Source organism: Molothrus ater, chromosome 11, assembly GCF_012460135.2.
Source record: "Molothrus ater isolate BHLD 08-10-18 breed brown headed cowbird chromosome 11, BPBGC_Mater_1.1, whole genome shotgun sequence".
NCBI classification, from domain to species: domain Eukaryota; kingdom Metazoa; phylum Chordata; class Aves; order Passeriformes; family Icteridae; genus Molothrus; species Molothrus ater.
This window is the reverse complement of record NC_050488.2, coordinates 10,077,517-10,095,097: the sequence shown is the minus strand read 5'-3', so window position 1 is coordinate 10,095,097 and position 17,581 is coordinate 10,077,517. Positions and strand designations below refer to the sequence as shown.

At 43.5% G+C, this 17,581-nt stretch overlaps 1 protein-coding gene across 3 annotated transcripts in view; it reads right to left on the bottom strand.

Moving 5' to 3' along the window:
- Positions 1–17,581, bottom strand: part of MGLL (monoglyceride lipase) — a 62,421-nt gene that overhangs the window by 31,452 nt on the left and 13,388 nt on the right. For all 3 annotated transcript variants that reach the window (XM_036391124.2, XM_036391122.2, XM_036391123.2), the window contains exon 3: positions 10,040–10,146. In XM_036391124.2, coding sequence (XP_036247017.1) covers positions 10,040–10,146 — 107 coding nt within the window. The remainder of the gene's footprint in view (positions 1–10,039; positions 10,147–17,581) is intronic.

Here is a 17,581-nt window from a genome sequence, read left to right as displayed (position 1 = left end):
AATTGCAGGTTCAGGCTGTTCCTTGACTGATTATGTATTTTACTTCTCTTTCTAAATCTGCCTGTCCTTTGCCTTTGTTTGTGCAAGTAAGATCTCTCTTTGCACACCCCACTCCTTAATAAGGCTCTTCTCCAGGTTAGTGCTGAAACAGGCACTAATCTGAGCTGGGCTAATCTGAGCTGGACTGTGCTCCTTTGACTCCTGTTATCTATCTAAAAAGGAACTGAAGGAATCCAAATAATTTTTTAATCCAACTGGAGTTATATAAACAAAGTATGTTTTTTCCCTTTAATTTTCAAAGGGTGTTCAGTAACTTGGAAGAGTCATTTGTAACTCAATTGGATGACAAAGTCCACACCTGTATGAAGACACACCTGTAGGTGAGGAATCATCAGTAATTAGCTTCTGAAACTTCATCCAAATAACACATCTGAAAAACAGTAGGAAAGCTAAGCACATTAATGAAATGCTGTTGCTATGGAAAAATTGTTCCTGTAAAGGTGGAAATAAACATGCTTTCTTTTTCTCATAGTGCAAAAATGTCAAAAAGCCTCTCCTTGAAGATGAAGCTGGTTTTAACTACAGGTACTATTAAGAAGGTAGTTTTTTTCACCCATTTCAAAACCCTCTATGTTTTATTTTTAGAAGCAACATCCCAAATACTAGCAGCTAGAATGCTCTTTAGTTCACAAAAAATAATTGATGCTGGGACATACAGTGATTACCTAGTTCAAGCGCCTCCTCAAAGTGTTTCCCATTCAACCAGGTTTTCCAGGGCCTTATTGAGCTGGGTTTTAAAGATCTCCAAGGCTAGAGATGTCCCCACCTCCCTGGGTCCTCCTCCAACATTTGAGTGCCCTCATGGTGAAGACATTTTTCCTTGTACATAATTGGGATTTCTTGCTGTAACTTGTGTCATTTTCCTCTCATTACATCACTGGGCACCTCCAAGAGTCTGGCCCTGCTGTCACCACATGCTCCCACTGGAGACTTGTAGACAGCAACAAGATCCCCTCTTCTAAGCCTAAATAAGGCTTCTTAAAGCTTCCTTCTCTTCTAAGGCTAAACAAACCCAGTTTTATCAACCTCTCCTCGCGCATCTTGTCCTCCAGTACCCTAATTGTTTTGACAGCCCTCCTCTGGCCTTGGTCCAGTATGTCAATGTTTTCATTTTACTGGGGAGCAAATTGGACCTAGTGTTTCAGATGTAGTCCCAAAAACGCTGAATGGAAGAGAACAATCACTTCTCTTTGGTTGCTGGCTATAATCTTTCAATGCAGCTCAGTATGGGGTGGCCTTCTCCACCACAAGGTCACACTGCCGACCTGTGTCCAGCTTGTCTGTGAGGATCCCCAAGTCCTTTTCTGCAAAGCTGCTTTCCATTCATTCAGTGCCCAGCCTTCAATGCTGAATGGGGTTACTCCACCACGGATGCAGAACTCCCTGAGTGCCTTTGTTGAAACTTCACAAGGTCCCTGCCAGTCCCTTTCTTCTGCATGTCAAGGTCCCTGTGAATAGCAGCCTTCCATGCTCAATTTCCACCCTGAAAACTGGCTGAAAGTGCTCTCCATCCCATCATCCACACCACTAATGGAAAAGATCCACTGATATTATATGCAACACTGATTTGTTATTCTTTCTCTTAAAGAATACAGATTCCTCTGATGCTTCTTGAGGTCAAAGTCCCTGATGATATGAGCTAATGTCCTACCACAGAAGTCAGTCAAAGAACAAAGTTTGAAGCAAGTTTGACATCTGTCCAGTAGCCCCAGATAACAGACATAACTGGGAACATGAAAGGATCTGGTCTCTCAGCCTTTGCTCCAATAACCATCTGGTCCTTGTCCTTCCACCCTCAAGCATCTTGCATGCAGACATACGCCCACAGCCTGCAGAGCTGGTTCTGGAGAGCAAGGAAGCTGTTGAAAACATTACAGGAGGTTGCCAGCCCTTCTGCACTAACACAAAATGCAATTACAAGTTCTGCACTAACACAAATGCAGCTTGAACCTGCTTTCTGACATAGTGACAGGGTTATCGTGGATTTATACGTGCAGCTATGAAAGCAGAATTTGACCCTTGATTTGGGGATTGATTTCTACAGGTAAAGACTGAGTACAGATGACAACTGCACAGAATCCTGAAATAACAAGAGTGAAACAACAGATGAAATTAAGATGATTGTAAGATGAAATGAGCTGAGTTCAATCAGGGCTATTTCCCCTTTAGTTTATCAAATTCACCAAAGTGAAACCTTTGTCCAAAAGGAGGATGTTTTATTCCTGATTATTGGGACCACTCATTCAAAATGCCTATTGCTTAGGCCCAACATTTTCAGCACCACATACAAATTGAATGGTCCACTCCCCTCATGGAGTGCATCTCTCACCTGAGAGGCAGAACTGTGGAAGGGAAGCCAGAAAGACTCAACCCTCATGGGAAGGAAAAGCCTTTTAAGTTTCTCCAATGAATGACCCATCTTTCTTCTGTCATGCTGTCTGTCTGTCAACAGTTAACAGTCAGCAGTGACAGCTGAGGAGCACGGTCTGGGCAGTGGGCAGAGCTGCCATTGAGTCAAAGGGAGCTCAGCCATTGTGTCAAAGGGAGCACTCTGTTCCTTCTGCTGCCCTGTCCACACTCACTGGGACTGTTGTTCCAGCCTCACGCCTCCTTGTGTGAAGGCCAACAGCGAGGCTTTGTTCAAGAAGCAGCTGCTGAGAAGATGTCCTGTCTCATGGAATGACCAACTGACATTTATTTCTCCCCCTGCTCTTTAGTAAGCAGTGAATTATTAGGAGAACTGGGGTGGGCTGCCTGGACCATTTTGTTTGGAGTAAAAAGCCAGGCCCTCAGATCCCAGTCTGCCCAAAAGGGATTCCCTCATACAGTGGGCCTGAAACAAGGCCAGGGGAGCTGGCTCTCCAGCACCTTCTTCTCATCACCTGACGGAGTGAGGAAAGAGACTGGCTCATGCCAGAAGGTGATTAAGATGTGTCCCAACTCTGCTTCCCTCAGAGCTCACACCACATCTCTGCTGCATGACAAGTGAGCTCAGTTCAGCCAGGGCCTGAGCCAGAGATCCTGTTCAACTGGATGACATGTTGTTTATTCAATAACCCTTTGTTACAGGGTGGATACAAAGCAGTGAGGAAATGGTTGAGCAGTTGGGAGGAGCAGAGTAGCTGAGGAAACCACAACCATTCTCTTGCAATCTTTGCTGCAGCCCACCATGATCATCCAGTGATGTCCACATGTAGGGGCAGTGATGAAGGAACATCTGCATTGCCTTTCCCCCTGTCCCCACAGTGCCTGCATCCAGCTCTGGGTTATAGCATGGAGCTAACCTGTCTGTCTGTCTTACCTCACTGACTGTACCACAATTAAATCTGACTTAAAAATAATTGGTCAGGGTCAGATAAACAAATAGATTGCTTTGATCAGCCTGGGTGTGGTTGGCAAGTTTTCATAGCTCACAGTAGATGACACTACGTGTCTGATTTCAGGTGCTCTTTCTTCTATGCATCTGTGCTAAAGGTGTATCCAATCCTCACAATTTCCAAACTCCCTTGCCTAAAAGACTGGTGCAAGACTGTTTTCCCCACTTTTACATCAGCAGGGAAGTCCATGAAACAAATAAAGTCTCATGCTCCTGAGTGGAGTAAAGAGGAAACACCTCTGAGTATTCCCTGCACCTTTCCTAAAACAAACATTTAAAACAAAATACTACACAGCTGCATATGTGTGCTCCATCAGACACATCAGCTCTGTGGAGCCTTACTGTTTATTTATTTTTAGTTTGCTGTGGTCTAGCTGCTTCCTGGCCCCACAGTGTTGTTTCATCTGCCTTCACACGACAAAGAAAAAACCAAAAACCAAAGGCTGCATTTGCCTTTCTAAGTCCTGTCTTCCTCTAGAGCAAGAGACATTGCAGGGATGTGCTTTCCTGACTCAGACAGAGTTTTCTTTCTGTTGTGTAGTTGCTCCTCTCAAATGGAAACAACTCTGACTGCCCTGAAAGATGCCATGTGGTGCATGCAGAGATTTGGGACCGTGTGATCCCAGCGTGAATGAAGGGTGAGGGCTAAAGCAGCAGAGATCACTCAGGGCAAGACTGGGCTTCAGAAGTCTGTAATGATCTCATCAAAAATAACAAGAATAATGTGGAAAGCTCCATTTAATAAAGCCCATCTCAAAGTTCTTACAACCGCCTGTTGTGCCACAGGATACTCCCCTAGGGCTGCACTGTGTTATGATCCAATTATGGGCACATTTCAGTACCATTATGTTATAGGAGGTGTATCCAGAGGACTTCTTCCTGCATAAGTGGTGGTCCCTCTGGGAGGTACCATCTCACAACCACCAAAAGAACCCAGGCTCATGCAGCAACCTGGGAGAAAGCAAGGGGAAATAGACTGTCCAGCTGAAAGATTGTGTTCAAGAGCTTGTTCAGTGCATGGGAGAAGTTGCATCTTAGCCGTAGCATTAATTTTATCATTTCTATAATTTCAAAGAGGTTAAACAGCATGACCTAGTTTCCTCAGCAAGCTGTGACTGCTGCTCTGAGATCCAGAGTTACAAGATCAGTGATTCCAGAAGAGCTGAAGCTCAGAAACAACTGATTTCACTTTGCCTGGAGCTCTTTGGTGGCTGCAGGGTTTTATCCCAGCTCATCTCTTTCCATGAGAATCCCCACAGCCAGAACAGAGTTAGAGAAGGAAGGCAGAACTAAGTTTACTCACTAGCTATTTGTAAATAGGGTGACTTTTCTCCAGGATCTCAGAGTTGTCTCACTGCCTAAGGAATTCCATGGTGTAGTGCAGTATCTGAACCCTCACCCTGCAATTGCATGCTGTGGTTTCAGCTCCTCTGTGCCCTACACAGGGGTAGCATTCCTTATCAGCCTGGAAGGCAGATAAGCCTGTCTGCTACCTTCATTCAACCTCTGGAGAAGGAAAGGCAGGCAAAGGTTTGGGATTGTACCGGGTAAGGAGTCAAAACAGGGGTAAAACAGCACTGGCAGTGCTGTACCAGCCAGGGCAAAGAGCCATCTCCTCTGGGGTCCCCTGTAAGAGGGACCCAGAGATCTCAGCTGGAAAAAAATGAAAATACCCACAACCCATTGTAAGCCTCCTGTCAAAGGAAAGGAAACAGTGAGTGCCATTCTTCCCCACAGCTCTGCAGAAAAGTCTTCAAACCTTCCCTGCTCTGGTGCAATGGGCTGATCCAGAGGAAACAAAGAGAGCAGATTGCTGTGGGTTAATGGGCCCACAGCCAGCACCAAGGAGCAGTGCTGCTGCTCCATGGGCAAACCAGCTCCAAATAACACTTGCCAAGGCTTTCCTGACTCATCCCTGGAGACTGCCCTGAAGCCTGCCCAATCACAACATCAGGGAACTGCTGCTGTCCAGAACATTCCTGCGTGCTAATGTACATGAGCTTCACACTTGCAGTGCTACCCTAACTCTTGTTCTTATTAATTCTGACATCCTTCTTGGTCATTTTCCCCTCCCAGTTTGACCATGTTTAGTTCTTTTTAATCTTTCTGTGTAGACCAATCCTTCCCAGTGCTATGAATAAATAAAAGCCTTCTGTTCTCATCAACAAAATGGTCTTTTAACAGTTGCAAGAACAATATAGCAATCACTTAGAAAAAAAACCAAAACAAAAGCAGCTAATATTTGATGCATTTAAAAATATCTGCTCCAGATATTTTCTACATTTTAGAAATAAATCCTTCACTAAACAGAGAAAGCAGTGAAAAATTAATGGAGAGAAGAAGCACCAGTGGGTGTCTGAGAGGGACCTGCTAACCCATCAGAAATGCTCACCACACACAAAGCAGCAGCAGCAGGGCTGCCAGAGCAAGCTGAACTTCAGTTAGAAACATCTAAGGAATGTGAATAAGCTGTTAGAGCTGCAACCTTCCCCTCTGCTTTGATCTGACATTAAACATAACTCGAGAGTGGGAAACTCAACAGCTTCAAAAAAGGTGAAAGGGTCAAAGGTCTTCATGTACCAGGACAGGTAGAGGGTTTATTCCTCCTGGAGAAAGGAGGATGAAAGTGAATCTGGTGGCTAGGAACTGCCACCAGGTTAGGGCTGAGAATTTCATCCTCCTCATCCTTATGTAAAACAGACACAATACCCCTAAGTAGCATGAGCAAGTACAAGTGAAAAAGAGGGCTAATTTCAACTATGATTAAAAAGTGTAAGAAAAAAGTAAACAGATTTTTGTGGTCCCTGTATCTTGTAAATGTGTTTCTGACTGCTATTAGTTGACATGTACTTTTGAAGGTGAAATTGTGGTTTTTCTGGGCTCTGGCCACGTAATGCAACCATAGTGCATTAGATCTCAGCAAATGAGATGTTACAGGAAGAGAGACGAGGATGGCTGGAACATCATGTGCTTCACCAACTCAAAATGCTTGGTATGAGAAAACAAAGCCACATTCTCTAGCCTTTATTCTTGTTTTCCTTGGCTCTCAGCTTTACAGATCCCTAAAATTACTGTGTTAAAACTAAAGGAGCTGCAATCTGCAGCTGACTGAAGAACTGCAATATCACTCCACTTTGATGAATCCCCCACAGTTATTCTTTCTGAGAGCTTTCCTAAATTGATGTCCAATAACCTAATATGTTTGTATCTTTCTTCTGTCATCAGAATCTTGACATAATAAAATAATAGTAGTACAGAAATTAAGTTGAAAAAGTGAGATTTTGTTTCAAAATACTTAAACTTGCAGAAATAGCCAGGTCATCCCAGCAGCCTTGATTGTGCTGTCATGAAGCTGCATGCCAAGCAAACCCAGAAATCATGGGAAACAGTTACCTGCCTGTTAAAAACACCTTATAAGAGACCACAGGAAAAAAACTGCTGTGTTACACAGAAATTCCATTTTCCTCTTTCACAGGGCTGATATAAACCAAAGCCATCTAATAATATCAGATGTAAGGTAAGGTTAAGAGGTCTTCTGGAATTCAATTTCCACCGTCACCATGGAAAATTTCTAATACATATCTATGAGGTCCAGCAGTCTTGTGATTACAATGAAATATCCCAAAGAGTAAATGTTCAAATCTTCACATACCGAGAAAAGTGAGCCAGAGGTACCTTACACTAAGGGGCAATACTAAGACCCAAATTGGAGTGCACAGTGTCTGTTACTCTGTGAAGCACCTTTTTGGTCAAGCCTTGCATAAAAGGAAACACTGATGCAGAGCAGCCTTTGGCAAGATTTAGAGCCCATGTGTGAGCTCCTACAGAGTCAGCAATAAAAATGGAAATTATTTTTCCTTCTTTTGACTGAAGGATAGACACAACATAAATCAATCAAGTCACACATACTCCAACCCTGGTAACTTCCCGATTCATTTGGGAAATCTCGCTTGCCACGCTGTGGAACTGCATTAATGATCTCATGGATAATGCACCTGTATTGGGAATTTTATCTATGAGAATACCAGAACCTGAACAAATATCCAGGTCAGGAAGTCTACACAGAGCTCACACAAATAAGAGCCATGGTATGAGGACAGCTATTATAGTGCTAACACAATTGAATAATTGATATTACCCAAAGATATCCAAAGGAAAGGACACAAAAGGGAACACACTGCTGAAGTGATTTGGAATAGATAAAATATTGGAGGAAAATTTCAAACCTCCCAGTCTGACCAGAGCAGTTTTAGCAATGGAGGCATTTATGTCCTTCAGCTTTCACTGGCATTTATCTCAGGATGTAATTTGTATTTCATCAAAGTTTATCCTTTGTGGTTGTCTTTTTAAGTGCAAAGATTATTATACAGAGCCTAAAAGATGTTAATTGTCTTTTAACTTACAGTGAGTCAAGGCTCAGTTACATCAGCTCTTTGTGTAACACAACTGTGTTTCCATTGTTCTGCTTTCGGGTTCCTTTTCACCCTCTCCTCTTTACTGATCAGGAAAACAGAATTTACAAAGAAAACTGTAGGTCTGACAGGGAGAACAAAGTTGTTAACTGACCTGAGAAATCGGATTTGTACTAATTGCACTGTTTAATCCAGAAATACTAGTGTATTCTAAAAAAAAAAAAAAAGCCCAAAACACCAAGAAATATTTCTGTTTCTCTAGTGAAAAAAATGTTGAAGGAAAAAGAGAGCAAATGGTCACACAGCACAAAACATGCCTGCCAGGAACACACACCTTAAAGATCCTTCTCCATCAACAGAGGAAGCATTCTCTGTATCAAATCCATGCAATAAATAAATTTTTTATCATTTCTTCTTGATTTGTTGCTTCAATTAATGCTATTTTAACTCTCCTTCTTAAAACCTTTATCAAGCTTTATGGGAATGAGGAGCTAAGGCATGGTGTTAAACATGCACGGAGAGCAACTGCAGTCCTGGAGCTCAGTGACTTTTTGTATGGGCTGGCTGTGGTCTGCTAACAGCAGCTGCAGGGGGAGCAGCATGTGGCCTCCTCCATCCCCCTTCCCATGAACTTTATGCCATACAGACAAACAGAGGGGGATGGAGACACTTCCTACTGGGATTACTGCAGACTCCTGCTAGCCTGCCTCCAGCTCAGAAGGAAGTGCATCAAAATGAATGAATCAACACTCAGAAACACTCTGCCTACACAGGGAGAGAGAGCCCTAGGTGCTGAGTTAGGATATTTCTGCACAGGTCAACTCTCTTTGCAAAGCCAGCCTCAAAGATGGCATGTGATCAATTGCTCCAAAATAAATGTCACATGGGTTTTATTTATTTTCCTTGCAAGCTGTCTTGAGGGCTAGATATTCTCTTTTTCAGAAGAAAATATAGGGATCATTTCTGCATATCAAGTGCAGTGCTGTGATCAAAAGTGAGTCACAAAAGCAAGGGAGATCCTTGGTACGAAGATTAAGTAAGGTTTTGCCTTTCCTCTCACAGGTAAATGGTGCAATGACTAATGTAGTGTCAGGATCTTCAAACTCCAGTTAAACAGTCCTGTCTTTGAGGAGGGCCTTGGGGGCAGGTTTGATTCTTGGCTTCAGCCAAGTAAATTGCAGTATATTTCCCAATGTCAGTGGCTAATCTGCCCAAAGGACATCAGATTTACACCAAGATTCATCCCATTTCTACCTGCCAGCTCAGAATCTGGCCTTGCATTTTGCCTGCTGCCATCATCAATCCCATTGATTCATTTTGCTGATACTGATACTGATGGAGTGGCTGTCACAGGGAGCAGTAGTCTGCAATGATAAAATCAAAGCAAAGATCTCCAAGCACAAGGAAGTTATGAAGCTGCAAGGGTTTATGTGTGACAGGAGGCTACCAGAGAACCAGGCTGGGTGGTTCAACTGTGTTGCTGGGATGTCCAGATCCATGCACTGCAGGAGACCTGGTGACACCCTGCACATCTCCATCACAGCACGGGGCACAGGACAGAGCCCTTCAAGCAGAAGAGGCAGGGACACCTGCCCAGCACTGTGTACCTGGCCCAGCACTGCCCCACTCTGCTGGCTGAGGGCCAAAGGGGTGCTGCTGTGCTGTCACAGCCTGGCACCCTCCTCAGAGGGTTTCTCTCAGAGCTGAGGCATGCACAGCCAGCTCCAGTCTCTCTGCTGGAGTGTGGAGATGTGCTCGAAGGTGTCAGTGATGCCTCCTTGCCTCTCCATGTCTCAAGGGTGCAGCTGTCTCATTGTATCAGTATATGAAAGCTGTGCTGACATTTCAGCCTCCTCTCTGGGATCACTTAGGACATTGACTGTGAATTCAGCAGAAATGGCTCCTGGTCCCACTTCCACAGTGGGCAATACCACTTCACCCCCAAGAGACAGGTGAAGAAGAAATAATCCCTTAGAGTGAGGTCAAAAGGCTAAGGAAAACTCCAAGCAAACAGGGATAGCTTTTACAGACTCAATATGCAGATCTTGACAAAGCAACAGGTGATCCTTTTTTCATTTATGTCTGGTTGTAAATATTTTATTGGCTCTTCTCTCACTGCTGAGTTGCTGTAATGGCATTAATTTCAGCAAAGGCCTGAGCTGCTGTAAATCAAGCCGAGTTTTTTACTCACCATGGTCATGGGCAAACACAAACAAGTTGAGTCCTGTCAGCTTCTGGGCCAAGTCATCGTAGCGGCCGCAGTGCTCCCCAGCGCCGTGGGCGATGAACACCAGGGCCCTGAGAGGAGCATCAATGTACAAATCATTAACATGGCAACCACCCTGCAAACACTGCAGAGCTGCAAGGGAAACCATTCAATTCAGCAACAGCATTTCAGACATCAGCAAACATCAAGCAGGTAAAGAATTTGCAGAGTTTGAATACGGGGGAAACCGTTGTTACCCTGGCCTGCCATCGACCTGGCCTTCAACAGGTTGTTGTAGGATGGGTTCCAGGGAAGGCAACTGCTCATGGGCCAGAGCCACCATGGTCTGCTGCAAGCTCTAGATGCAGGTGGGCATCAGCATCAGTCCCTGAGCTGGATATCTCCAAGGGCTTGAGGCTCTATATGGCTCCTCCAGTGTAAGTGATGCCATCTGTTTATTTTGGGACTGATATCTCTCTGTGATTCAAATACCAACACTGTCCTTAACTTTATAACTTCAAACATTGTCTGATGCTCCAGAACACTCTAAGGTGGAATTTCAGCCAAAGAATAGGTTTCCAGCACTTTGCTTGGAGTTTGGAATTTTATCTTTTGACACAATTATGGTAATTTTACCATTCCAGTTTCTGCCCCAAAACAGTTGCTTCACTTCTAGGATTAAAGTGACTCTTACATAGCCACTGTGCAGACAGAGATAATAAAAAAACTAGTCTAACAGACACTTATTTTTGAAAATACTTATATTTGAATATTCCAGTTTTATGAATAATACCTCACTTTTACTGGAATGTCATCAAATGGAAGTGGCTGAACTTGAACCTCCCCAGTGTTTCTGCTAGATACAATTAGTGTAGACTTGGGCTAGAACTATAGCAGAAGTAGCTATGAGATTACAGAAGTTCTGCTGGATTTGACAGGTGACTATTTAAAATCCAGTTTTAGCAACATAAACATAACTTCTTTGTTTAAAAGGACCGTTTGTCCTTGCAACATCAGCAACCACAAAACCATTTGAAAACTACAAGTTTGGCATTTTCAGTACATGAACAGCGAAATATTACAAGAACTGACAACATAAAACAATGACAGCAGTTAACAGCTAGGGAATTCCTCAACTTCATCTTAATTGAGGCTTTGAATACCTTTTTAGACAGTGTATTCACAGCAATGTACTGCTTAGGTCTTAAATATATTTAAACTTAAAAAACATGTTGGATGATGTAGAAACTCCTGTCCTAGCTCTTTAATTAGCACTTGCTTTAAAGCATTTGCCCAGCTGGACAATTCAAAAGCACATCCATCCAGACCAGAAGGATTGTGCAGAGTCCACTGCAAACACAAAAGCAACAAGGCAAAGATGCTCTGGTATCTGTCTAACACCAATTAGCAAGGGTGACATTAGGTCATGTACCATGTTTAACTTGCTGTGCCTTACAAATCCTCTTTAGTGCCACTGAAGGTTGCAAAACAATCCGTGTGGAGCAGTCATTCCTTCCTTTGTCATTGTCCCTGATCAATTGATTTGTCAAGTTATCAATGCACCTGGCAGACAGACTGATTTTTGGAGTGCAGGATCTATTATTATACCTCCAAATACTGAAGAAAGTGAGACATTGCTTACTCAGTGGAGAATATTAACTTTCTTCCTGTGGGCCCATTGCCCTGATATTCAACAGACTCAGCCAGGCTAGGTCTCTCTGCCACACCTCCTACTCCCACACCTCCTACTACCCTCAAGCTTGACAGCTTCCTTGCTCAATGTCTTACTTAAGCTCTTTAGGGGACCTATATTTGTGTCTGCTGACTAGGCACAGAGATAAAGGTGCACCTTGGCTGACTGAATAAAGCCCTTCATTTCTCAGAGAAATATTATTTGAATTAGTGCACTAAATGGCACTAAGTGAATGAAACCTAATGGGAAGCTGGCAAAGAGATCTCTTCCAGGAAATTCTTAGTTCTTCATCCCTGTGACAGCAAAACCCTTGTTTTGCTTTTATTCACAATGATGCAGCATCCTTCTAGATGCTAGGAGCCCTCACTTTATGTGAAACCAAGTGAGAAAAGATAAAAACCCAAAGCTTCAGAGAGGCAAGGTGTTCCTGTGACCTTTCCTTCCACCTGGAACACAATTTCCAGGTGTCACAGAACTGAGCCTTTGCACACCACAAGCAACAGACCTGGGTTATTATTTGTCTGCAAAATGCTGAATAAAACCCCTGAGCCTGTTTGTGCCTTAAGAGCTCTAATGACAGTAGCTGCTGAAAGGACTTAGATACTTTTGAAAGTTTTGTCCTGGCAATAATCATAAACAAAGCATAAAATTTCCAATTTGTTACACTAAAACAAAGTCAGCCTGTCCTGTTGTTCAATAAAAAGTGAGAGTGGCTTTACTGACTCAAAACTAGGTCACATCTACACAGCTCTTTAGCTCCAGCTTTCAGGTCTAAGCACAAGGGCCACATATTGAACACAACCTTCAAAAATTGAAATTAGTATGAGTATCATCTGAACAAGGATTGAAGGATTTGGCTCTTTCAGTTAATCTCCAGTTTTCCATTACAAAGTAAGTCTAGATTTGGCAAATAACACCTGAAGGCAGTGTAACAAATATGATTTAACATATTTTCACTAGCAAGCTGCCAGGAAAATACAACAAACTATTAGATTGATTGACAGCAATTCTTTCCTGTATGTAAACATTTTTACAGATATCCCTGCTCTTAAGTCACAGTCTTCTCCTTCCTTACCACAATGGCTGGAATAACAGATTATCAGAGATTGCTTTCAACAGAGCCATTTAAAATTAATATGGATCCTGCAGTGCTTGTGGTTTTGCAGGGCTGCAGTGCCTCTCTGTGCAGTCTCAATGAGAATTTTGTTCAAAAAAGGGGAGAAATGTCTTCACGTCCAGCTCTTGCAGTTGTGCTGCTGAAATCCTTGCAAATTTGCAGGTAGCAAACACTGTGCACAGCCTGCAAAGCTCTCTGCAAAGTGACCTGTGCCTGGATCCCTGCTGGTTCCAATGTCTCTGACCACAGGCACAGACAGCTGGTGGTGTATCTCTGGGTGCTTCAGCTGGTTTTGGCTGGTGGAACACCTCGAAATAGCAGGGCTTTGGCACCTGCTCAGGGCAGCAGCTCCTCCCGGAGCAGCCGGACTCGCCCGCAGCTGGGCTGGTCTGAGCACCAAGCCAAGGTGTGAGCGGGGCGGGATGGGTCCCACGCTCCTGCTCTCACCCGGCTCTGCAACAGCGATTACGGGCTATTAGAGGAAACCACTTTATTGACTGCTGCTTGCAAAAGCAACAGATGGTTTTTGCAGATTCCTGCCCTTCCCATGGCCTTTATCACCTCCTCCTCCTGCCCCCTCCCTACTGCAGGTTTCTGCCTCCTGGTACTGCACAACTTGGCAAAGGCTTGCTTATTACAACAAGAAATAAGAAGAACATTTGTCTTTAACTTTTAAATCAACTACTGGCTGTGTTTAGTTCTCTTCCTTGATGAGGTTATATGCACCCATGACCTGTCCCTGCTCCCACATCTGCCCTCACTGCTATCAGTCCCTCCTATATTGCAGCTGCAGCCTGTTCAGCTTTGTCTAACACATCAATGCCACACCTGCAGTTAACACAAAGCACCTGCAAACACCCCCGTCCTTTATTAGGGAGGGTGGAAATTATGGAGGCCAGGCTGTAACATAGTCAGTATGCACAAACCCACATGAACACCTTGTTCCCTTCTGTCCTGCCTCTTGGAGAGGTCACCACCTGATCCAAGCTTTAGCTGTGTCCAAGCCATCCCTATTTCTCACTGCAGCTTCACATCAACTAATATTTCTCCTCTTGTGTGGGCAGCAAGTTTGGAGGGGAGTGTCATGCTTTAGATTGCAGTTCTAGGTAGAAAGGCAGTACCTGGTTTAAAGGTTCTCACTTTCTGTTTTGCTGTCTTTTTTGACAATTGTTCAGAGATACAATTCCACAGTCAACTGGAGGAGAACAATTCTAGGGAAAATAAATTGCAGCACTGGACTCACACACATGAGCAAAAGCCCTCTCAAACCAAGACTGTTAGAAGAAAAATACATTGAAAGTGCACCCAGAAAGTTGCTGTGCTGTGACACTTTGCAGGCCTGAAATGCCACTCAGGGCTTGGGCACAAGACCCATGTTATTGCTTTGCTTTGAACAAAATTCATGTTGAAACAGAGCTAGACAAAGAAGGTTGCAAGCAGGATGGTGTGAATTTAACATCTTGTGTCCTCTGGGGACAAAGCCACTTCTCTGGGACCCCATGCATGTTCTTTTATTGCCAGAAAATAACCCAAAACATTAGGGTTGAACGAAAGAACGGAAGACAAGCTTCCTATGACTGCATATATGAAAAATGCAATCTTTTCCACCCCATTCAATAGCATCCCTCTTCAGAAAAATATTTAAGTACTTGCCTTAACCTCAGGAAACTTTCTTCAACACATGAAAGTCAAGTACAGGATGAAAGTAAAAAAAGGATTTAAAAATGCTGTCCAGAATAAGGACTGATTTAATCACACACACAGAAGTGATTTCCTGAATCAAGCCCTCACAACTTAAGCTAATACCATGTTATTCTATGTTAGGCAACTGTGCTTTCCATTTGGTCTTATGGATGTTGTTACCAGAACCAGATCAGCTTTAACAAAGAACATCTGACTTGCACAGTTTTGAATTCCAGACACTAAATTCCTAAAGTAATTTTTAAAAACAAACTGACAGGAAAGCTCTGAGCCAGCTGAGCTGCCAGAAAAATGACTGGCTTAAGTACTACATTTTGTTGTGTTGTTTGAGCTGATTTATCAGTTCCTTTGTAGCTGAACAATTAACTTTTATTTACCAAAAGCTGGTGACATTTTTGGACAAGCAAGTGGATAGTCACTCACAGATCTTTTGGTGTGTTAAAAAAATGTTATGTGTGTATTTTGCTTCCGAAGTATATTATAATGGAAAGTCTCTGGAAGGTGTTTATTCTTGTGTTAGCTGGGTGAATGGGCCTCACTATGAGGATTAGCTATCTATCATATAATAAAATTTGTTGAGGTTTAAGTGTCAATCTAATTTTCTACCCTTGGTATTTGCTTAAAGGTTACAAAAAAAATTCCAGGTAATAATTTACAAGAACATGTAATGAAGAACAATTTTTTTTTGTGATCTAAACAATTGGTGATCTTTTCCTTTTCTGGAGGGTTCTTCAGGCCCTTGCTTTGGGCGTAAGACCTGAAGTTTGGAAAGGGGTTGTCTCTGTCTCTGTTCTTCAAGTCAGTTTTTGCATTATTTTTTCTGGAGGTGATTTGTCCCCCAACACAACCCTGAAAAAACTTGGGCCATGTGTAGGGGTTACAAAAAGCCGTAGCAATCAAACTCATGTTATGAATGCTTGTGACCTACACACTTAGCCAAGAGTTCAGCCTGGTGTCTCCAGTTAGACAGGAATATTTATGGAGTCAGGTGTTCCCTTCTTGCCATCCTTCTGCCTCTAGGAGACATCTGAGCTATGTCCCCCTGGAGGTGCAAGAGGGAGTGACTTTTCTCCCAATTCCAATCCGTGTTTCAAGGAGTCATTACACCCCAAGGGTGTTTCTGGCTCTCTTGCTCAGGTTTTTGCATTCTCAGCCTCTGCCCTCCTGCCCCACAGCTTTGCCATGTGGGCCCAGGCTCTGGGAGCCACCTCTCTCCAGCAGCTCTAGCACTGCTTTTCCCAGTTCAGGGAAAAAAGCAAATCAGAATGTCAACAGCCTGGAGCTGAGTCTGTACCAACCTTCTCTCAAAACCACAGACCATCCAGCATTAGCGTGGATACCTCACAGAGCTCTGAATCTGGAGGAGTTTATCTCTGGGGTTTAACTTTGAAAAGCCTTTATGCATGAAAGGACATGTCAGAGGAACCTGCACTGTTCTCACAATACACAATTTCTGCTTGATTATACAGAGCTTGTGGAGGTTGAGGGTTCTGTACATTTGTGTTTGATGTGGTTTGATCTAGACTAGTAGAATCAGTAGCTTTATTCCTGTCCAGATCTTCAATTGGCATTTAAAAATAAGCCTCTTCAGCAAGCTCTGCTTCCTGCTTTCTTTCCTCATTTCCTCATTTCCTCAGGCTTGGAAGTTCCCATGCAAGCTCCTCCAAAGGGGCTGCTGTTAATTTAAGCCCCATCTTGCTGTCTTACATCATAGAGATTTAGGGCTCAGTCTTAAAACCTGAGCCTGCCCTCTTGCAGCATGTCTGCAAGCCTGGTCTCATCAGACATCCCAAAATCACAACTCCTCACAAGAACAGAGTTAGGAGGACATTTCAGAACTGCCATGTTCTGAAGCTGTGCAGAAGGAGTAACATGGCTCAGTTTTCCAACCCCCTCAGAAAGTGCAAACATCATAAATCAGCAGAGCAGAGACGGATCCGGTTAGTACAAATATATTTCATAACAAAAGGTTCAACAGGATCCAGCTAGAGCCAGCACAAAACAATGTGGAGAAATAGTTTAAGCTGATTTATTGTAGTTTTTCAAAAAGCAAGCCCTCACTGGGAATAACTCATGAGAGGTCTAATACCAGCAGAAGAGAGGAAGGAAATTTCAGGTGGCAGTGGGAGAGAAAGAATTATTGGGTCCTTGCAACTGCATAGCTCTGGCTAAATCTCTGAAAAGTTAACACAAGATCAGCTGTACTTAGTTTCAAGGAGGCTTTGCAGCAATATTTTAGGGGACATAAAGCTGAGATCAGAGGTGAAATGCCTGGTGTGTAGCTTAAAATTCATGGGTTGGATCTTCTCACCCCATTCTTGAATAAAACTGAGGAGGGATTCTAGGGTTCCATGGACTGCTCTGGGGCACACTCCTCCACTTTGATATCAGAGATGGGATTTGCCTTGGCAGAACTGGCTGCTAGACCTGCTGCTCTGAACCTGCAAGACAGACAAGATCCCTGGAGGCTTGGGCAGCCGAGGGCTGGATCTGAGCTTTCCTGTGGCTGCTGCCCTTCTACGGAGCACAGGAAGCCTGGAAAGAAGGATCATGACTTCTGCTTCCAACAAGAAAAGGAGTAGGCATTGTCACACACACAGGACCAAAGAAGGAATGATATGGGGGACAGAACTGCCCCAGGACCTGACTGGGAGGAATGCTGGAACTGGACATCCCAGCACTGTGCTTTGCTCTGCTTCAGCCCTTGCTCAGTACGAGGGTTACAAGGGAGATAAAATGGAGGTCATATCTCCCAAGGGGAGCTACAGAGATAGATGCACAAAGTAGTCAGTGTCTGTCTAAAAAAACTGTGCAAAACATTGCTTAAATAGAAGACATCTGCTGCAAAATTCAAGTCAACCTAGAATCACCCCCAATTCTTTTAGATTAGATTTAGGGTGTGGAGGGAGAATATGGAAAGAAATGAAAGAGTTTCTGGCACAGATCCCCCTGGAAATCAGGAAAAATAAAGTACTTCTGGTTAGTTTGATTAAAAATTAATTTTGACTTGGAAGCA